General features: G+C 36.3%; 2 protein-coding genes across 5 annotated transcripts in view; one reads left to right on the top strand and one right to left on the bottom strand.

Moving 5' to 3' along the window:
* The window catches only part of C1H12orf4 (chromosome 1 C12orf4 homolog), a 24,830-nt gene extending 16,313 nt beyond the window's left edge, over positions 1 to 8,517 (bottom strand). For 2 of the 4 annotated variants that reach the window (XM_032187620.1, XM_032187600.1), the window contains exons 1-8: positions 8,467 to 8,517; positions 7,971 to 8,168; positions 7,547 to 7,692; positions 6,140 to 6,321; positions 3,084 to 3,183; positions 2,869 to 2,990; positions 1,367 to 1,473; positions 553 to 750 (exon numbers count right to left, since the gene is read on the bottom strand). In XM_032187620.1, the coding sequence (XP_032043511.1) occupies positions 553 to 750; positions 1,367 to 1,473; positions 2,869 to 2,990; positions 3,084 to 3,183; positions 6,140 to 6,321; positions 7,547 to 7,692; positions 7,971 to 8,148 (1,033 nt within the window). In that variant the 5' untranslated portion in view covers positions 8,149 to 8,168; positions 8,467 to 8,517. Of the gene's footprint in view, positions 1 to 552; positions 751 to 1,366; positions 1,474 to 2,868; positions 2,991 to 3,083; positions 3,184 to 6,139; positions 6,322 to 7,546; positions 7,693 to 7,970; positions 8,169 to 8,382; positions 8,428 to 8,466 lie in introns of those variants that run through there. The other 2 variants (XM_032187610.1, XM_032187628.1) reach the window with 2 other exon arrangements.
* Positions 8,517 to 17,693, top strand: RAD51AP1 (RAD51 associated protein 1). Its single transcript, XM_032187641.1, has 9 exons — positions 8,517 to 8,618; positions 9,036 to 9,079; positions 10,516 to 10,657; positions 11,447 to 11,556; positions 11,878 to 11,958; positions 13,407 to 13,559; positions 14,885 to 15,040; positions 15,962 to 16,102; positions 17,008 to 17,693. The coding sequence occupies exons 1-9, from the start codon at positions 8,587 to 8,589 to the stop codon at positions 17,133 to 17,135; spliced, it is 987 nt and encodes a 328-aa protein (XP_032043532.1). The 5' UTR covers positions 8,517 to 8,586; the 3' UTR covers positions 17,136 to 17,693.
* Positions 17,694 to 22,832: the final 5,139 nt, after the last annotated feature.

Here is a 22,832-nt window from a genome sequence, read left to right on the forward strand (position 1 = left end):
TCACAGAGACCAGTTAATCAAAAGATGTGCACTTAAAATGTCTATTAATTAAACTTTCCAAGAGTAGGCAATTAATACTCCTATTATACTCCCATTGTTCCCTGTTAATGGAAGTTATGGTGATACAGATATTTAAAGTAAATGTATAAATATGCTACATGCTTATCAATTTTAAAACTTCAGTTTGAGTATTTAATTGTATGGCAAATTAACATTAGAGAGTTAGAAGACCCTACTGATTATCAGCTTGTGTAAGGCAGGCAAATTAACATTAAAGTGTCCACCCTAACACCTTACTTACTCAAATGCAAAACCTAGTACAGAGATACAAAAGTTAACAGCATATCAGAGTTCAAGTTACTTAGCACAGCTCTGTCCCCCATTCTTATCCATTTCTTTTTGCTTTTCCTACCCTTCTGTAATACCACTTGCAAAACATTTACTCTAGTAAATTTTAATTTTACTGTGAATACTTTTTGTGAGAGAAGACAGCAAGTCTCCAAGAGCGATGCTGGCTTTCACTGACCTGATATACTCCATCAGAGGACTCACCTCTTTTGATGCCACTGTATGAACTGACACGATTATCTACCAGTAATACCAGGCCACAGAGGGAAGTTGAGTAGAGGGACATCGCGGTTTGAAGCCTGTGAAGCTTTACTCCACTTCGATGATTACGCTTATGTTTACAAAAATCCAGCATATCAGCTCTCAGTAATCTCAAGTTATGCATGGTCTTCAACTGAGCTCCTGTACCAGATATAAACGATACAAACAGTATCATTAAATACAGTAGTATTTAATACAAACAGCAAAAGATGAAACTCATGATTATTATTAAACTGACCAAAATGTTCCCCTAAGCTTTGTGAAAAAGATATAAGGAAAGTATAACCAATAATACTTGCACAAAGTAAGTTCTTAACCATATATGCAATTTATATGCATATCAGCAAATTACAAAATAAAGAGTACTTGAGTGCAGTCAAAACAGACAGCATAAGAAATCTCTACTACATAAACAATACTAAAAGAAAAAAAAAATCCATTTTTCTGTTAAGTTTTCTTGGGAACTAAATAAACACCCACATTTTAATTTATTAATCGCTATGTGTATTGATGTTAACATGTTTTTCTATATTAGTCACCTTGCTAAAGTGGATACAAATTTGTTTTTAAAATGTTTTCCATTGAGTATTTTTCAGGTAGGTAGACACTGTTTGATACAGTTTATGCTGTATTGTACTTCTCTCCCAAACTGGGAAAAATAAATATATTATTAGTTAAGTACTGTAAATAAAACACGGTTAGATGCATAATTTATTAGTTACAATCTTTGGATTTACTGTGAGTTTATTTTACTTACCCAAGTGAATAGTAAAACTTTCTTCTAAAAGTCTTTGCTCTTCATAAATTCTTCCATTTCCTTCCACAGATTCTCTCAATTGACTGGGCTGAACCTTAATTTCATCACTAAAATAATGAGAAACCTACTGAAAAGTTTATACTAGCTTTTGCTGACAATGAACAACGTATTGCAAACTCTATCCAAAATTTCCTCAGCTAGTCTGTGGAAGCCAAGAAACTAAAACTATTTGAATGAACTCTACTCCTCTGAAGTTCTGCCTTTCTGGTACGTAACACTTCATCCTTATACCAGCAGGAAGAGTAAACTTCACTATTAGACTTACATCATCAGGCTTCTTTGTAAAGCATTTTGCGATTGAGCAATAAGAACCACAATACCTAGTTATAATGAAATGAACATATAAATAAATGGGAAAAAATCTCAGTCTATTTAGAACACAAAACTTTATTCATGAAGGTCCTGGATATAATATTCTTTCTACCTGCCTCCCCCCCACACACAAAATGGGAGGTTAAAAAAAACAGTCAAGCTAAGTTTGCCACACTGTACAAGCTCAGAAGCTATGCAGTCCTAGGAACATATTCTGGGACTAACCTGAAAACTGCAAAAGACTTCCAAAACACAGAAATTCAGACACAATCGTGAGGAAAGTAGTGAGAAATCTACATGTATATTATCTTCTAACATATTTCCCCTCCTCTCTGTCTCTTCCCTCATGTTCCATACACTCTGCTTTCTTATACCAAAAGTGAACACTTAAGAGGAAGTGAAGTATTTTATACTTTATGTTCCATGTCATTTTCATCTTATCACTCACATCCATTTTAAGCAAAGGTGTCATTTTCCCCATAAATCCTTTCTGTATACATCTAAACAATCTACTCAGGCTCTTCTACTAACGAGACATGAAAAAGCACCAGGTTTTGCTCCTTTCATTTTCCAAATAGTAACGAAGGTGGTAGACACTAATGATACAGCATAGGGCTCTCGTCAAGTTACAGATTTCAGTTTCCCTACTATATCCTCAATAAGAAAACAACTCTCACTATAAGTGGACAGACTGAAAGACTCCAAATATTTTAGCTGTACAGCGATGTCTATATAAAACATTAAAAAAAAGGCTTGTTATTCAAAATGTGTTACAGTTCTACCACTTATTAAACTTTAATTATTCTGTGTAATATAATTATGTGATAACAGAAAGCATTATGAAAAAGCGTTTAAAAAAAGACAATGTAAATAAGGCAAAACAGGAGGAAGCTCCATACTGCTCAGACTCTAATTCAGTGTATGAGAACATTTTTTTGTACAGAACGGTTGTAAAATGTCACACAAAGAAAAAAGGTCTAAAAATGTAGATATTTAATTATGATGGTTTATTTGCCTTTGATTCTCTTGGATTATGTTGTTTAAGCAGCTATTTTGAAAGAAAGAGTACATAAAACCACGTCTTTTGAATTAATAGAGACAGCAGTAAACGTCACCATGGAACTAAATACCTGATTGAGCTATTGTTGGGATTCTTAAGGTCCTGGTGAAGTTTTATCACCCATTCCTGATATTCCTGCTTCTGGATAGCACTGGACTGTTTTAATTCATTGGTCCATTTGTTCTCCAAATCCTAACAAGAAGACAGACATAATTTGAATGTTTTGGGTTCTCTTTTTAAGCAATTATTTGCATAATGTGTTCTAGTTCAACGCATTAAGATTACCTGCTGAGATTCAAAATGCTGAGCCGCTAATGAATTTACATCTTGGTCTGTTAGAGATTTCCCTAGCTCCTGCATCACCTTATCCATTTCTGCTCCTTGTCTGAAAGGAAAGGAAATGCAGATTTACAAATAACATTTTCAATAAACTGGCAGAGGATGTGCCGTCAATGTGCGCTTGCAACCCAGAAAGCCAACAGTACCCTGGGCTTTCTCAAAAGAAGTATGGTCAGCAGGCTGAGGAAGGTGACTCTTCCCTTCTACTCTGCTGTCATGAGACCCCACCTGGAGCACTGTGCTTAGCTCTGGGACTTCCACCACAAGAAAGATATGGACCTGTTGGAGAGTCCAGAGGAGGGCCAAAGATAATCAGAGGGCTAGAACACCTCCCTTATGAAGGCAGACTGAGGGTGTTGGGGTTGTTCAGTCCAGAGAAGAGAAGGCTCCAGGGAAATAATACAGAAGCCTTCCAGTACTTTAAGGGAAAGCTGGGGATGGCCTCTTTATCAGAAAGTGCACTGGTAAGACAAAAAGCAATGGTTCTAAAGTAAAAGATTTAGCTTTAACATTAGGATGAAATTCTCTGCTTTGCAGGTGGCTAGGCATTGGAACAGGTTGCCCAGAGAGTTTGTGGATACCCCATCCCTGGAAGCATTCAAGGCCAGGTTGGATGGGGCTTTGAGCAACCTGGTCTACTGGAAGTTGCCCCTGCCCATAGCAGGGAGATTGGAACTAGGTGATCTTTAAGGTCCCTTCCAACCCCAACCATTCCACGGTTCTATAGAAAATTCAGCAAATAGCTGAAAGATATGTCATGCAGTACTTTATCCTTCTGCTTTTTTTTTTTGGAATCAGAATCCATACATTTCAAGTCTTTCTGCAGAGATGTCCACAAGATAAGACAGTTTCTCTAGATACTCTAATATCTGGATCACTTCACTGTCCTTATTATTTGAAGAATTTTAACTAATATGTGGTCTGAACTGTCCTTGCTGAAATTCAATTACTGTGTTTTTTGTCTATTTTTCTACCAGGACACAGAAAAATCAACAGCTCTTCTCAACAGAAGCATTCCTTTATGCAGGATGGACTGGGGGAGGGATTTAGAAGACCTTACAAGGGGAACATTCTGAAGAGTCTGATAGGGAGTAAAGTATATGACAGTGCAATGGATGAACTGCATTTTACAACAGCTATTTAGTCAGACACTTAATGCTGGCAATGTTAGAGCGGAGTTCTTTATTTTACTCCTTTGAGTTAACAATTTGATCCAAAAATAATGGAACAGTCACCAGACAAAGTAAAAAAAGCAGTAAGTTTTCAGTCCCAGAACCTGAAGAATAGTTTTCTTTTACTGAAAGCAATTACGAACTAGATCTCTCAACTTTTATGCTAAAAACATACATATTTTCAATTTATTTTCAATTTAAAAATATTTTCAATTTAAAATAGCTATTATTTTTAAAAAGCACGTCCTGTTGTGTTTTCTTTTTTCCTTTCGATTAAGAATTAAGAGTCCATAAGATGTATCAAATAAAATTTCTAGATACTAAAGCCTGTTAAGAACAAAAAGACCAATACAATTTTTTAACTCTTGCCCAGGCTAGATACCATAATCCAGAGACAACTGTTATTTTGAAATGGACTTACTCTATCCCTTGTTTTTTTTTGCCACCAAGCACAAATGATGCAGACATGGTAACCACCAGGACGTAGGCTAAACACACTTATTTTTAACAGCCAGATGAGTTTCCAAATCAAGCTACATTCGAAAAGGGGAGCTGTAATTGCTAGGCTGTCCTGCTATCATCAATTCATCCAAATATCTCGTCTCTCCTTTGTCTTCCTCAGTGTCCCTGGCTTCATTTGTCTTTTTGTATTCACCCCACCTTTAACAATGAATTGATATACTTTAACAAAAACTTAGTAATTAATATCCACTAAACAAATTTGATGGTAAGGGATTCCAAATCAACTCCTGTGCAAACAGGACATTATCTTCACTCAAGTGGGTTAGTCTCAGCTGTCATCAAAATACAAACTTTCACAATTACAGCAAGCAGATACAATAAATTCCACTGAAGTCAATACACAGCTCTATCACACTGGAGCTGTACAAGATTACTGCTCTTAATACTAAGTGCTCTTTTTTCTATATACGTAGTTGAGAAGAGTCAGTATGCAGCAAAAACCATTATGCTTACATTACTGCAACTTTTATCCCCAGATTAGAGATATGCAAGATTCAGAAGTGTTAGAAAGAAACTACAAATATGTAAAATTCATTCTGGAAGTACACTAGAAAGAACCTATATAAACAGGTGTATACCGTAAGCTTAAAAACAAAGAGTACTACCCCTTAGAAAACACACCTACTAAGGATATTTTGGCATCTCACAAGCATTGCCAGGATTCGTTGCTAGTACCTATACTATACATTCGTGTCCATTTATTTTTTGGAACCTATTTAGTTCACCTGGGGGGTGGGGGGGAAAGAAAGTAAAACACACAATGCACGTGCTCCTCCTCGTGGACAAAGCAGCCACCTGCAGCTTTGCAAGCTTCCTGGGGAGACCACAGGGACTTTTACAAACTTCCTCCTTCAGAAGTTTCTGAATTAAAGTTTGTTCAAATCTTTTCCTCATCATTTCATCTTGTGGAACTTTCAATTTCTTATTTGAATTATATTACAATAAAGGCAAAGCATGATACATACTTAACCTAAGCACTCAAAACATCGATAGGAATGGAAATGAAACAGCAGTGGAAATTAAAATGGAATTTGAATGGAAAGTTTAAAAAAAAAAAAAATCAAACCTTGTACTAATCAGATGACCTTTGCTTGTATAATTTTCAGTGCCTGAGGAGAGTGGAAGATAGCTGAGCCTAACAATATAAATGAAGCATTATATGACTAAGTTTAAAGAGGGAAACACGACACTAAAATAGGGCTTTACACTGACAAATATAAATTGACAAGCATTATCATACAAGTTGTATACATCCATTAGTATGCACCTGTATTTTGTAAGACAACTGAAGAAAAGAATGCAGAATACCTTTCCCGAAGCTTTTTCAATTCCACATCTCTTTCACTTATTAATTCCGAGATGCTAACAAAATAATTGTGTTCCAGGTTTAACAGTGTTTCAGAAGCTGGAGAATGTATCAGATCATGATAAACATCTGCAAAATCTTCATCCCAGCTGGTTTCTTCAGGTTTTGCGTACTCTAATGTTGTCTAAAAATTATAAGAGAGAAGTCTTTAAAGTCACCATATAATATAAAACAATGATCTCTCATAATGGGGAGGCAAAACCAACTGGGCATTCACACTGATGCATGTCCTTCAACATACATGAATTATCTCCTTGATTTGAGCTGTCTGTATTCTGCTTTAGCTTTTATCGTTTTCTCTCTTCTCATATTCTCTTTCAAAGCAACTAGCAGCAGAAGTATTATGGTTTTGCCAACAGTGAAGAATCATCAATTTTCACCACCAGCGTGAAAAGAAGAATAATTTAGCACTTACTATTTTAAGTATTTAAGGTGCTGTCAAAAAAATAAATCTGCACAACATCATTTGCATTTGATGAAGTTTAGATAGGGTCCAAAACATCATCTGCGCAAAGAAAAACATCTTACTAGAAAGGAGGACCAAACTCTGATGTCACTACAATGTGATCAACAACAATGACTTAAGAAAAGCAATTTTTCATTAACAAAGAATGACTCAGAGATAGATGCCAGTTCAGCAGGCTCTTCTATACTGAAACAATCCTTGTATTTGCTGTGATTCCCACCAGATTCAGATGATAAATTTAGATGGTAACATTGAAGAAATGTCAAGAGATGATAAAATCATAATCCTTGCACTGAGGCAAGATTTTAAATAAATTTTTAAAGAGTTTGCCTAACCTATTCATAGTAACCTTCAGAGCAGAAGAGGGTAAACTCTTTCAATGATTTGAAACATTCCTGTGCCCACCCAATGCAGATTTTTCCTTCTTAAAGGTAAATTCATTTTTCTTCTTAGGCTAATTTCATTTTATTCATGTTCATCAAGGCATACAATTTGTTCACAGTTTTCTTTAGGAGACTTCATTGGTATTTTTGACGTTCTGGATGGGATCAACGCAAATCTTATTCTTTGAATCTAATGTATTATAACTCCTAGATCTAATTTTGTTTGACAGTCACTATCTATTTTACTTCTCCGTTTTGTTTTTTTAACTCTACTAAATTTTTGCCAGTAATGAGGTAAATTCAGGAAGAAACTTACTGATAAGTTCCAGGGTGAATACCTAATAATCACTTTGGAATAAAAGGAAAAAAATCATAACAATTGTAAAAATGAATTTCCATGTAATTTTGTACTTTCACAGAATTGATTATGTCTGCATACATGTGCATACACATACACATAAATCAAATTCTGAACATTAATTTTTCAGCCTTAGTCTTACCTCTTTATAAGCTTTAGACCAAGCATCTGCCAGCTGGTTTATGTCTACTTTTCCTGATTTCACTGCTTCCAGAGCCATTTCAGCTTCTCTATCATAATCTTTTATAGTTTCCTCTTCTATGAACTTACTAAGAGATTGCTTCAGGTCTATTATAACAAACAGAGAATGGCCCATCAACAAAACCATCTAAGTGGAAGTATCAGCAATCAACTAGGAAACATAGATTTTTTTTTTCTGAAAACCTTTTACTTAGGCACTTTCCTTCTAGTACTGATAGCCATTTTCTTAAATGTTTAGCTATTAAAAAAAAATAAAACATTTCTACTAAGTACCTTTCTTTTGGTTTCTTCAAGTGTGGTGTAAGGGATTTATGGGCATGAGTATGTGACATTAAAAATTCAAAATTTAAAAATTCAAGTCTTACCATTTTCTATAAAACATGGCAGATTGTGCAGAAGCATTAGACGTCCATGCAGATGACTAACATTTTCTTGCACAGGAAATTTAAGGGGCACTGTCAGCACTAGATGCTGATTTCCAGCATTGAATTCGTACACATAGTCTCTCTCCCTAATGCAGACGTTTCCTTTATCAGGCTTCATCTTCGAGCTGATTTCCTGAACTAGCAATAAAACGTGCATGAGTTAAATTCTAGTAAAACCATAAACAAATATGCTAACAAAAAGCGTGTTCTGTTAACAATTAACAACTTCTAGTTTTTAAAACTTTAAAACCTGCATTTTTCACAAATATTAATCTCATTTTTGGCAAACCCAGCCCCAGCCATTCTGCGATTTTAAACCAAGCCCAAGCCGCTTACCCCCACCACCACGTACCCCAAAGCCGAGCCGAGGCCGGGCCGAGCGACCCCGCTCCCCGAGCCGCCCGCCCCCGCCCCCAGCCCCCAGCCCCGGCCTCACCTCCGCGCCCCGCCGCCCCCCGCTGCCGAGCGGCCGGCGCCAGCTTCGCGTCCGCAGGCGCAGATTCGCCACCAGCCGCCCCGTGGCGAATGTGCGGGGCGGGGCGCGGACGGTGTCGTCATGGCCGCGGGCACGGCGCGGCCGGTGCGGAGGTGAGGGCTGGGGGGGGGCGTTTCCTAGAAAGCCGGCGGCCGTTGGCGGCCGTTACCCGCCCGTTACCCGCCCGCGGCTGAGGGGGCCCGGCCAGGGCCCCGACCCTTTGCTATAAGGACAGCAAGGCCCTGGATCGGGTTGCCCAGAGAAGCTGTGGGTGCCCCATCCGTGGAGGTGTTGAGGGCCAGGCTGGGTAACCTGGTCTGGTGGGAGGTGTCCCTGCAGGGTAGTGGGGCTGGGTGGCTTTAAGGCAGAGCTCAAACGCTTCTGTGGCTCTGTAGGTCTTAATAACGTTACAGTAAAACATCTGAACGCGCGTTATTTTTTTCCTTAAAATCTTGAGTTACCCGAAGTCAAGTATTAGCAAGTCAGGATTCTCACTCCCGAATGACTAACTCTGTGCGGTTTTGCCACAGGAGCAAGAAAGTTGTTGATTATTCGGAATTTGGTGAAGATGATGGTAAGTGATGTATTCTTGTATGTAACAAAAATGCCAAACACTAATGCCACTACCCAAAGCATCAGTGGAGTGTTTGTAATGAATCACTTCAGCAACAAGACCTACTGCTTTTAGTGGAAGTAAACTGTGCACACCGTTAAAAGTCCTGATTCAACAGGAATATGATGACCGTAAGCCAGGATATACGAACAGTTTATTAGGGAGCTAGTGAATCCACTGTGTTATTGCAAGAATATTGTTTCTTTCCCTGCCTTAGTTTTCAGAGAGAATTGTTTGTTCCATGTCCTCCCAAAGATCAGTTCGCAGGACTGTAAACCAGAATATTGTCAGGAGTTGTGGATTGTCTGTACATAGACCTAACATTCCTATTGCAGCTCTGTACCTTGATGGGTTCTGGGTAAGAACTTAACAGTCAAATGTTGAGATTCATTGATAAGAAATAGATTGCAGGCTATTTATTTTCACGACAGTCCTTTCCTCTGAGCCCCAATTGGTGTCACATATTTTCGGTACTGAATTTGGGTTTCCTTACTTTCATGGATTTGGACTATGAATTTTTTGTTGCTATTGGTTTTTTGTTTTCCTGCTTGCTCTTCATCTGTTTGTGAGATGAACTGAATAGTGTGAAGTGATGGGAAGGAGAAGGTAAAGTAAATAATGTTGATGGTCCCTTGCAAGTCCTGCAGGTTAATGCAGAGCTTTAATATTATGAGTTTAAATGTGCATGACTTTTCTTAGTCTTTAAGTGACCGTTTGTAATATTTAAACAAAAGTTAAGTCACTTTTATTCTGTTCCTCATGGTTTGTTTTTGTTTGTTTGTTTGTTTCCTCAGAATTGATCATATATATATATATATGTATGTATATGTTCTCTCTCATTTAGAGAGCACTGAAGACCATTATACTTTTTTCCTTATTTTGTACTGTGAACTGCAGTGTCTTCAGTTGGAAGAAAGGTGGTTTCTATGCCTTCTAATTTTCTTGGAAAACTGAAGAAAATATATTGTATTTGCTAAGAGGCAATATGAGAAAGCTAGAAAAAGGGAAGCAGGAACATTTCTAATGAACAGGAGTCATTAATGGGAACAATTCACAAAACCTCAAGACTAAAACTGATTAATGACAATGATTGATATTATAAAAATTATTGTTCTGTATATGAAAAGGTGAAACTTTAGTTATTGAAATTCTGGTAACAAATGATCACCATTAAAACAGGTGTGAAAGAAGTCACGTTAAATTTTCATTAAAAATACTTTTAAGAACAGTACTGTTACACTTTTTTTTTTTTTTTTCTAATAGTGTTGATGTCAAAAAGGCTATGTTTGGTGTATTTTCAGTGTATGATGAAATTGGGTTGAGTGACTTCTTTTTGGCCACATGGAAGAATATATTGGAGGATACCTAATTACTATTTGTTGTTATTTCTTAAATAGATGAAGACTTTGCATGTATAGCTGCACCTTTAAGCAAAAAATCCAGAACACAGCTGAAGGAACCAAAGAAGGAGAAAAAAGAGAAGCAAAAAATAACACACAAAGAATTAACTCAATTTCAAAAGCAGGCACCTAGTAAAAGGTGAGAAGTGTTGAAACGTGGTTAACTGTGTTTGAAAAAAGAAGCTGTATTTCAATAGTAGTATTTGTGGTGGTTTTCGTTGTTGTTGTTTTTTTTTTTTTTTTTCTAGAGTTTTAAACAGCTGAGAGTAAAAATACAACATATTAGTGTGGTAATTGTTTTCAGCTTTAATGGTGTAGTTGCAAAACAATGGTATAATAACTTTACATAGGGTCAGAAAAAGTTGCCTGAGGTCAGTAGTGAACTATGTCTATTGTTTTTTACAGCTTTAAACTACAGCAATCTACCTGCATAGGTGCAGAAACAGATTTAAGTGTCTGATCTTGTCTTGATATTTCTACAATGCAAATTAATTGTAAGAATTCTATATTACTTAAGGACTTGAATAACTGATAACTACAAAGACAAGTTTGACTCCTTAGAAAAAAACATATTTAAAGTTTAATAGAAAATAGAGAGTCAGTGCCAATAAAAAAAACTGATTATTTTGATGGTAAAGTATTGTATCAATGTTCTGTTTCAATGCAGTATTTCAAGCAAATGTTATTCGCCTTTCCTGTGATAATACCAATTATTAGGTCTTATACTACAATGTTCCAACACCATCGTACTTTTAAGTATAGTGTGCTTTAAATATTAGTTTCTACTTTATTGAAGTCTCTTCAGGAAGTAATTCATAGTATGATGATAATTTCTTGACAAACACCAGAACTCAAAGTTTAGTAAGTCAGAGATAGATCTGTAACACTCATTTCATTGTATTATTACTTAGCCTGTTTGTTTTTTCAGAATATCCTTGGATGACAAACTCTATCAAAGAGATCTGGAAGTTGCCTTAGCCTTATCTGTCAAAGAAAAACCAACAAATATCCTTGAGGTGCAAAATTCAGAAGAACAAGGTTATTTTACAGTTCAATGCAACACTGTATTTATATGTAGCGAATTTTGACATGACTGAATTTATTTTGCAAAGAAATAGCTTGAAAGTCATGTTTTATTTCAAGATGTCATTATGAAGAAATGAGAATTTCTAGCTTGTGCCTGTCTTCTTACATTCAAGTTTTTTTTTCTGTGAGAAAAGTAACTTTTCTATAAGACTTTTCAAACAGATTGTTTACAGACAGATAAAAATGCTCATTTCACTTCTTAATATCTTTACTTTTTAAAACATAATTTTCAAATATTATTGTTTAATATATTTTTTTAATTTTATTTTCTAGATCCTAAAACAGGTAAGAAAATTGAATCAGAAAATAGGAGACCTGTTTTTACCAACTGCAGTGTAGACAGTGAACTTTTAGGTAAGTTGTTCTCATATTATGTCTTTCCAAAAATAGCATTTAAATTTACATTTAAATATGTTTTTCTCTTATTTCTGATGGATTTTGTTTTTCACCTATGTGGAAAAAAATCTTACTTATTTTAAAATATTCTTAACTTTGAGGGATGCATTCATTTTTTTGTTAAAATGTCTTAAAATTGGAAAAACGCTGCTCCTTAATGTGTCCAAAATGTCAAAGCAACAAGTAGATGTGACCAAAACATATGCTGTGCCACTGGGAGCTTTTTCATATTCCTGATTTTATTTTTGTGCTTCTCTACTTTCATTAGTTTGATTACAGATAAATACTGATAACTTTCATTCCTAGATAGAACAGTTTTGCCAGTTAAGTGGCATTGAGTACACCTGCAGCAAGTTTGCCAGCAACACCAAGCTGTGTGGTGTGGTTGGCACAGTGGAGAGAAGAGATGCCATACAGGGGGACCTTCACAGGCTCAAGAGTTGAGCCTGCGTGGACCTCATGGAGTTCAACAAGGATAAGTAGAAGGTGCTGCATCTGGGCTGGGGCAATCCCAAACACAAATACAGGCTGGGTGGAGAATGGATTGAGAGCAGCCCTGAGAAGGACCCGGGGGTGCTGGTGGATGAAAACAATGTGAGCCAGCAATGTATGCTTGCATCCCAGAAAGCCAACTGTACTGCATCAAAAGAAGCATGGCCAGCAGGTCAGATGAGGTGACTCTCCCTCTCTACTCTGCTTTCATGAGACCCCACCTGGAGTACTGTGTTCAGCTCTGGGGCCTCCAGCACAAGGAAGACCTGCTGGAGTGAGTCCGGAGGAGGACCATGAGGCTGATCAGAGGGCTGGAGCACCTCTCCTGTGAGGAAAGTCTGAGAAAGTCGGAGTTATTCAGCATTGAGAAGAGAAGGCTTTGGGAAGACATTACAGTGGCCTTCCAGTACTTTAAGTGGTGCTACAGAAAAGATGGGAAAGGACTCTTTTTCAGGGATTGTACTGATAGGACAAGAAATAGTGGTTTTAAGCTAAAAGAGGGTAGACTTAATGAGGTACATATAATGAAGAAATTCTTCACTAAGGGTGGTGAGGCACTGAAACAGATCGCCTGGAGAAGGTGTGGATGCCCCATGCCCAGAAGGTTTCAAGGCCAGGCTGGATGGGGCTTTGAGCAACCTGGTCTAATGGGAGGTATCCCTGCCCATGGCAGGGGGCTTGGAACTAGATGATGTTTAAGGTTCCTTCCAACCCAAACCATTCCATGATTGTGTGATTCTATAAAATGAGAACCATGTGAAAACATGTGTAGATAACCTGCTAGTCTAACAGTGTACTTCAAAAACCAAAAACAAGTTCCTGGCCCTAAGACTCAAAACCTGCTTCTTTTTGACATAGAGAGAGAGCAGAGTTACTGTGAATTTGGATTAATTAGATCACCTTCTGTTTTTTAGGTCTTGATCAGGTTCTACACGATGACATACCTAGGAGTGGCTGTAGGCAAGGGACGGCAGCATCTAAAGCTCTGTCACATCAGAAGAAGTCACTGACTGTTGACAGTGATGACAGAGAGCATGATACTGACTCTGAGCGAGAGTCTGTACCAGGTAGGCTGTAGAAACCGTCTGCTTAAGAGTTCTTTTAATGTGATTACTTACACTGAGGTTATATATGCAGGAAAGTGTGTACTGCTTCTAATGTATCTTTCCTTCCCTCTTACCAAAGCATTATATTTTAATTGTAGTGCTTGTTTTTGCAGTTGTATTCTGAGGTTTGCATCAAAACTGAATCTGGAGAACTGTCAGGTGTTCAGTGCTTTCAGTACTGGCTTTCTTTAAGCTTATTGAAGACATAGCCTCCCTTCTTTCCTTCTTCCAATTCTCATCTGTCTGAAAACCTTTCTGCGTCTGATTGGATGCCAGTCTAGCCCATTGCTGTAATTCTGGTAGGAGCCAACTATTGAATGCCTAGAAAACGTGATAGACACCTCTCTTTGTTATGCCCCAGTTGTTAACATGTCTCTATCCAATCTTTTGTCCTGTACTGCAAGTCTTATTGGAAAATACTTCCAAAATTACCAGTGGAAATATCTGGGGGATAGTCTAGATACTGCTGTCAGAAAGCTATTTCTAAGACTTGCCAGTGTCTGTTACTTTCTTAAATAATAAAGCTATAAGACTTATGCAGCTGAATTTTGACAAAGTATTTTTCCATTTTTTCCATATCTTCATATTTCCATTTTTTCCAAATTTCCATATTGCTTTCTACAACTACCTGAAAGGAAGCTGTGGGGAGCTGGGGGTTGGCCTCTTCTCACAGGTAACTTGTGACAGGACTAGAGGGAATAGCCTCAAATTGCGCTGGGGGTGGGGGATAGGTTGGAAATTAGGAGACATTTCTTGGAAGGGGTTGACCAGGGAGGTGGTGAAGTCACCACCATTCCTAGGGGCGTTTGTTTAAGGAAAGGTTGGATGTGGTGCTTAGGGACTTGGTTTAGTGGGTGACAATGGTGGTAGGGGATGGTTGGACCAGATGATCTTGAAGATCTTTTCCAACCTTAATGATTCTATGATTACACATTAGAGCAAGAATATGTAAAAATTCAAAGAACTGTCAAATAATTTTAACTCTTTCATCTTGCACATGTGGGATATTTTTACTTGATAATTAAACAGTTTAAAGCATTATTATTTGCAGTTTATATCAGGGTGTGCTGACTTCAAAAAAAAAAAAAAAAAAAAAAAAAAAGAAATCTGTAAATACCGAATATATTATGACAGCTATTTCTTTCTCAGTTCATCATATAAATATGTGCAAAACTGTGTGCTTAAGATACACTGGTTCTTTACATTCAGAGTGAGATTAGAAGATCCTGGAGTAATAATAAATTATATTTCCTGTAAAGAGATGAAATCCCTTTTCGTTGCTATAGATGAGGAAGCAGAAGACGATTCAGATTATAATGAAGATGATGATGAAGACTTTGCTATGGAAAAGAAGAAAACCAAAGGAAATAAAAAAGAAACCAAACAAAAGAGGCAGGGTGAAAAAGAAAAAAAGACTCCAACATCCAAGATTAATATTACAGGTAAGTTTCTACTAGGAATTTGAAATGAAAAGTTCCTTTTGTATACAAGAAACAACGTCTGTACCTTTGACAGGGTTTTTGTTTGATGCTTATCCTTGTTTTTCTTATTAAAAAACAAGTATTTTAAAAGACCTGAAGTAACAAATACGACTAGCTGACAAACTGACTTCAGAGTTATGATGAATAAGGCTATATGCAGAGTAAAAGGGAAATGGTGATGAGAAAAAAATCCAGGAAGAAAAAAGGCTTTATAGTAAACAAACATTGCTTACTATAAAAATAGTTTTTCTTTTTAAAACTAGCTTTTAATAAAAGGTTAAATAATATTATGTGATCTGAGGATTTTAAAAAATAAATGAATATAATATCAGGGCATGTTCTTGCATTTACATATATGAATCTTTAATTCAAGGGTAGCCAAACAATGCTAGTACTAATAACTGTTGGATGAAAGTGTTAAATATGCAACTTTTTCAGACTTAAGTTGTTCACTGTATTTACTTTCTTCTAAATAGCTTAAGAAAATTTTTACCCTTGTGTTCATCTTGTGTCTGACTTGATAATGTCTTTTAATTTCAATACTGAGTTTACAATACATAATTTAATTTTTAGTTTTATTTATGACAGGGAATAGTTTGCTTTGAATAGCTGACTGAAGAATCTTAGCTCTTAGCAATCTAGCATCTGGAACATCTTTAACAAGAAATTCTTGTAGTGCTTATTTACAAACTAGTATTGAAATTCCAGCATGTAACAGGACTGACTGTTTAAATCTATATTGCTGTTTGGAAGACAAGGCATTACTAACATATTCGTTTCACTCAATTCAGAGAAGTCTTGCTGTAAAGGGATCTATCATCTTATACAGTGTGACAATTTCTCTGTAAAAGTATTATTCTAAGGCTGCTTTTATTTTCTAAGTATCGCCTGTAGTTCCTCCTTCACTGGTAACGGAACTAAAATCTGAGCCAACACAGATGTCCAGTTCTTCAGAACCAATTGGAAGGCCTTTACATGCATCAAGTCCTGTAACAGAGAAGAAGCCTAAATGGATACCACCAGGTACCTGTGAGATTGTAACTATAAAAAGATACATTGGTTGTTTTTAGTAAAGAATTCCAGACACTTAAAGTAGACAAACAAACAAACAGCATTTTGGAACAACTACTGCCCTCTTAAAATGCAAGGTATTCTTTTAACCTTAGGTTAAAAAAGAAAAAGAAAAAAACAAACAAACAAACAAAAAAAAGCTATCTTCATGCTTCTTTTCCTCTTACGGCATTATCCTTAACTCCTTTATGTGGGAAGGATAATGAAATATTTTCCAGAGTGTGAAGCAGATCTTAATCAAGAGATTGTCTTGTGGCCTCTTCTCTCTTATACCAGAGATAAAGAAAGCTCTTAATATGCTGTATTGTTATATATTCTAAACAAATAATAATAATGTGCTGAAGTGTTCTAACTGCTTTAGTAAAGTAAATACTTAAAAGCTTTAGGTTATCAGAATGTTTAAGCTGCTGCTGCTGAGTCTTAACTATTACTTTGTTTTTCCTTAATAGTTGATTTCCTTTAATGCACACATTAATTTTCTGTTTGACTTGTTTCTCTCAAGCCTTCTTTTGTCACTTGATTTTGTATTTGATTCTGTGATTGTCTGTGGTGCACCTGAAAATGCTCAGTAGACCAGGAACAATGTTTTTGTGCTTGTCCAGTGCCACATGGTGGTGTTTCTCTGTTGTGTTGCTTGTTACTTAAAACTGTGTGCCATACCTGCTGCACTGGCTCCCAAATAGATTGATTCCCTGCAAGTATGCTGATTTTCATGTGCTTTTGTGGTATGTTGTTCTATCCTTATTACAATGTCTTTATAATACTTTTTTGTTCTGCTTTGAATGCATAAAAAGACAGGAGTTAGGCTTTCTTTTCTTAAAACTGCTTACACCTTTTTGTTTTAAAATTATTTTCAGCTGCATCGGGAAGCACTAATAACATTGGGAAATATGCTTCGGTTAAGTCACCTACTCATGGTCTTAGACTTGGCCTCTCCAGACTAGCAAGAGTCAAACCACTGCATCCCAGCGCTACCAGTGGTTAACTGGTCGTTGACAAGGCATCATGTGAAGAACTGTGTTCACAAAAGACTTTGGAAAGCATTTTGCTTATAAGTAGAGAGTAGAAAACCAGCGGGCAGCAAAAGCTTCGTGGCATCATCTGTTTTGCGGGACAGTTATTATGTACATTTCTAATACTACAGAGTTTTTATTCTGTAAAATGCAAGGCATCCCTAAGTGCTATTGAATAATATTATTTAATCATGGTGACATCTGATCTGGTCACCAGTTCTTTTATGTGTTATACTCTGAGATAGTTTATAATAATTGTCATTCTTTTATCTGAATGTGGCAATAGTCAGAAATACTATGTAAATTATGGATTTTTATATCTCAAATGGATTGTTAACACAAGTGAAAGTTACAGTTTAAAAAAATATTTATGGGAAGAGACATCACTTCTACCCCTTCGTTCTTGGAAAGTTTCTCTTCACTCAAAATCTGTTAGTGTTTGCATAATTTATGTGTTTGTTAATTTTTTTTTAATATAGATATGAATGGTATTTAGAATGCTATAATAAAAAAAAAAAGTTAAAATAAAATACTTTAATAAAACAAATTACTAAGACTAGATTATATAATTTTGAAGTTCATTTCCAAATTTTGGCTACAGTCCTGCAAATATTTTTGCGAGTGAAAAATTTACTTGAAGTCAATAACATTTCTTAAATTCAGACAATAAGGTTTTTGCTTTGGGCTCCTTGATCTTTGGTGAAGACTCTGATATCCTGCATATTTATTGAATTTTATAAAACTTGAAGTGACAGTTACTTTGTTATGACTGAGCTTTTAGACATAAATAGTCCACAAATGTAAACAATTTTCAGTGTAAGCATATTGGTTATTCCAGATGCCACAGTAGATGCTTTTGGTCCTGTATTACTTAAAGGATTTGGTCATGAACAAGTGAGTTGTATTCACATAACTGAAGATTCCAGGTTGTTTAACATACAAGATATTGTTAAAAGAATATATGGGCCTGTTGTTCACAGTAATTATGCAGGTAAAACCATGATGTTGCTTAGAGTAAAAATATGGTATGATACTAATTTTTAAATGTATAGTGTTTAAATGATTAAAACAAGATACTAACAAATACTTATGTATTAAAAATAATAGGCACGTTGCCTTATGGAAGGACTTAAAAAGAATCTGTGGATCAAAGTGCGTCTCTCAGAAACAAGGAAACTCATTGTTCTGACTTATAATTGCACTTTATCCACATTTTGGATGCCTGACTCCTGGCATGAAATCACATAACTATGAGTGAGTTAGGGCCTGGTAAACTGGACTAAGGGAGTTTAGGGATGGCATTTGCCTGATGTCTCTGGTGCCTGTCTGCCTCATTTGTGAGTTGTCATTGCTTGCTAAAATGGTGCATCAGAAAAATAGAACTTCACAGCAGATTATCAGCAGATGAGCTTGAGACTTCTTTTTCAACTTTGGAAGCAGTACCCACAGGAAAAGGTAGGTATCTAAGAACAATGCTTGTGACAACTAGGAGGTGAATGTTGCGTTATTCCTCTCCTTGATTGACTTCTTGTGCTTATTTAACTAGCCCCCTTCTGAGATGTATGGTGGATAAGCAGCTGTAGCAGAACAGAGGAAGCATGGGGAGTCCAGGGCCCCAGGGTGGTTCAATGCAGCATCCCAATCTGCTACCCTCCACTCATGCTTCAGTCATTTTCTTTCCAGAAGAAAGAAATGGTCACGCAAAAGAACGTCTGTATGGTCCCTCACTGCATCACAGTCACCAGGTTTCTTTTTATTGAAATTAAACTGTCATTAATTGTTTTGCTTTTATGTTTTGTCTTGTTTTGTTTTTCAGGATAAATTAAGATCTCATGATGTTATATGTTTTCTTGCTATGCAGGGAAATGTACATAACAATGGAAAATACTTCCTCAATATTAATGCTTTTGAAAGATATTCCTGCAATTAGTAGATTTAGGAATCCCAGGTTTCACTGACCTTCCATTCATCCTGTTTTGGTATCTTTTGTTATTTTTTTCCATTAAACATACAGTTGAGACTTGCATAGCTCAGGTCTCGGTGTTGGCATTTTCATACTTTCAGAAATGACATAGCAGTCTGCCTTGGGACCCGTGGGTTTGTATGTGTTTCCAGTTCATGAGGATTTTCCAGTTGTTTCTATGCTTTTTTATATATATATATTTTTTTTTCACTGAATGCAGGTTGGTCAAGTTCCATATAGGCAATTAGAGGAAAAAAAGTGCCTTTGCAAGGTAAAAGTTAAATGTTCCTATTTGTGTTTCAAGGCCACTCTGTACCCAACCTGAATAAAACAGGTCTTGCCAGTAGGTGGGATTATTTACAAAGATTTTCTTTTCTGTCCTGAGTTATTAAAGAGTATGGTCAGAAGTGGTCACATTGATTTGGATGCTGTAATTGTTACAATAACTAGTTTGGTCTTTTATTTGTTTGTACTCCTGGTAGTAACAGGAGTTGTTTGTGTTACTCCAGCTAGTTTCAGCCTTGGGAAACTTGCTTTTTTTTTTCTCTGAAAAGTACTTTTAATTTACAGTTGTCTTACTGCTCTAAATATTAAACAGCATTACACAGAAATCTCTATGTATCATTCCTCTAGCGGTTGCATGGTGGTGTGATGTGGAATGCATATGATTTCAGTTTGTAAAGCAATCAGAAAGATAGTGCATCCCTTAACAAGTCAGAGTCCAGTTTTCACATATCTGCTCTTTCTGAAGTGAATCTGTATTAGTAACAGAGTGACAACATGGTTGTTAAAGAATAGATCACTACTTTTAGATGTAAACTTTGCTGCCAAGTCCTTCCAGTTGCAAGTGACTCCAGTAGATAATCTGCCTGATCTAGAGATCACCTCTTACTTCAGAACAACAGTTCCTTTCAAGTGTTGATGGCGGCTCCAGATGTACTGTGTTCCTAGAGGTGGAATCAACAACAACATAGGTGAAAGCTGTCTCTGCGTTGCTGTGTGGTTCAGTTGCTATGACCACAGGAATGCAGGTTGGTCATGCAGAACAGGGCTGCATCACAGACACACTTCAGAATTCTGGCAGCCTGGAGACATTATGCTCCAAGACGGATAAATAAGCTTATTCTGAAACAAGCATTAAAGTTAAAAATGCCTAAAATTCAGGGACATAAAAGTGTGAAATTGCTCTGAATATTTATAAAGCATTTTTATGTACCTACAGACCTTCTATGTCATCAGTGCATTTCTCACTTCCTACTCTCTTTGAGAGTAGTGATAATGCCAGAAAAAAAGAGGAAGAAATTGCCAGGCAAGCAAGACCAGAATGAACCTACAAAGCAGCAGTTAAAGTTAAGTACTGCTGATTGGTGGTATAAATCTGTGTGTTGGGGTACAACTATTGCACCCGCTCATGCTTTGAGCCTCAAACTTTTGAGTCCTGTAAATCCTGTTTTTAGACGATGGTGGTTCACATGGAAGACATGTCTTGCTGTGTTAAGATCTATCAACAACAACATGACAATTAACATTGATGCTTTGGAGCAGAGCTCAGCCTTCCTGATGTGGATGAACACAGGATTTCAGAAGATGCTGAACAGGCTTGTTGTTCATGGGTGTTTGAAAACTCCAGCATCATAATGGAAACCGAGCTCTTAGATCCAGGCTCCTCATATATGTTCACTGACTTAAGCTTGCTCAAGAGCTCTCCATTTGCAATCTGTAAAGTACTTTCATCTGTTTTCTGTAGGAGTTTTGCTTTAATTAGATTAAAAGTGTGCTAAAGTAATCTTTATTGTGTATGTGAGGCCTGGATTTTGCAATGAATTTGAATTTGTGGCGTACAGAGAATAGTTGATGTAATGTGGTCAGAGGTAACTATTTCTATGGTGTTGAAATACCACAGTACAGAAAAGGAGTTAGACATTTTGATTTGGAAGAATAACATGTCTTCGTTAAAACACTTTATTTGGTTTTGAGAACATGTTTTTTCTTCATAGTGATTTTCTAGTCTGTGTACAAAGGTGAATAATTTAATGATATAAAATAATAAACAGCATTAAGAAAAATATAATTGTATACAATGACTTTGTTTTATTTATAATTGATGTTGGGGTTAGATAAAAAGTTGTAACTGATGAATAGTAAATTAAAGGAATAGTTTATATGAGTAATCTTTGTGAGAAAAGTTACATAGTTTTGGATATGCTTAGAGAAAATATTTTTCTACTGGGAAGTTCTTGAAAATAATGTGTTTAGGGTTTATTTCTATGCTTAGACTCAGCCCTGCACTGGACTTTTTGTATGTCTAATTTCACCAAGAGATATGTAAGAACTTGTAATAGAAACTACCTGTGAAATTTCACTTCCTGGGGATAAGAGGAGATTGCGGAAGAGATTCCGAGCAATGAATCCTCAGCATGGAAGCAGAATTCATTAATCCTATCCTGAGAGAGGCTTTCATTATTTCTGGGGGAAAAAAAAAAAGATTCAGAAGTTCTCAACTTGTGGATAATTCATTATATGGTTCATTTCTGAAATTCAGCCCTCATTCTGCCTTGTCTGTATTGGCTATACTTAAATAGAACATTTCACACATTATCTTTTGAGTAGATCAACAAGAAGGGTGGGTGAGCCATGGAATATAATAGGGAAACAACCCTTGTCTCATTAGTTTTGTAATATGAACAAAAATGCCAAAATGTCATTTCCTGAGACCAATTGTATCAGAAATTCCATACAATTCTAAAGGTTGCTGTTGGTTAAACTGCTCTTGAATTTTAGGCAGGGGCTTTGAGTGTAATTTGGAAGATGCCGTATCTCTAAGGAGTTAAATATCACCTGTCTTTCATATTTGATCACTTCTATTGTTTCAGCTTTCTTTTACCAAGTATATCAGTGCAAACCACAAAGATGAAAAACCAATGTTACCACATCCTGTGATCCCCTGTGCAGAAACCTGCTCTTTGCATTATAAAATAGTTTGTCCCACAGTTTCAAAGAACTGTTTGTTGGTCTGTCTCCACTCATGTGTGACATCATTCTTGTGAGAGGAAGTGAGAAGCTGTGAAAAAAACAGATCTTATTTGAATTAAGATTATTTTCTGCTGTGCTGAATCTTTCTACTCCCCATACACCCAATATTCAGGATGTGTGTACACATTTTAAACAAAGACTTTGGGCACATTTTTCCACACACGCTTGGTTAGTGGGATAATGAAAATCTGAAATTATATTTTCTTCTCTTTTTTCCTCCCCATTTTTTCTATAATTAGTTTTGGATATGAGTCTAATTTTTTAATAGCTAAAGATTAGTTTTTTTCTGGCTTAACTGAATAATACCCTGAAAAGACTTACAAGCTTGACTAACTGGCAGTCTACAAAATCTATATCTTTCTTAGTATATATAAAATTCTCTCTATGTAGCGTCCAGGTATCTCAATCACCCAACCTCTTTTCCATGATTGTAGTCCTTGAGGCCAAGGTAATCATATTTATGGTGTCATTAAAAATTCCTAGACTCTTAAGAACAAAGAAATCACCTGAATATGAGGCAATAGAACTGATCAAACATGAAAGATGGATAATGTTTATCTGCATGAAGCATCTTATAAAGTAGAACCAAAGATAACAGAATTATCTTTCTCTTTCCTTTCATGAACAGATGAGAGAATTTACCTGGGTATCCCATAGCTTTTTACATCCAACA

Source organism: Aythya fuligula, chromosome 1 (genome assembly GCF_009819795.1).
Source record: "Aythya fuligula isolate bAytFul2 chromosome 1, bAytFul2.pri, whole genome shotgun sequence".
NCBI lineage: Eukaryota > Metazoa > Chordata > Aves > Anseriformes > Anatidae > Aythya > Aythya fuligula.

What these genes read in the sequence shown, in the direction of transcription:
- RAD51AP1 (XM_032187641.1), top strand. Translation starts at nt 8,587, where the DNA reads ATGGCCGCGGGCACGGCGCGGCCGGTGCGGAG. An exon ending in ACGGCGCGGCCGGTGCGGAG is followed by an intron (nt 8,619 to 9,035) that starts GTGAGGGCTGGG and finishes GTTTTGCCACAG; the next exon opens with GAGCAAGAAAGTTGTTGATT. An exon ending in GGAATTTGGTGAAGATGATG is followed by an intron (nt 9,080 to 10,515) that starts GTAAGTGATGTA and finishes TTTCTTAAATAG; the next exon opens with ATGAAGACTTTGCATGTATA.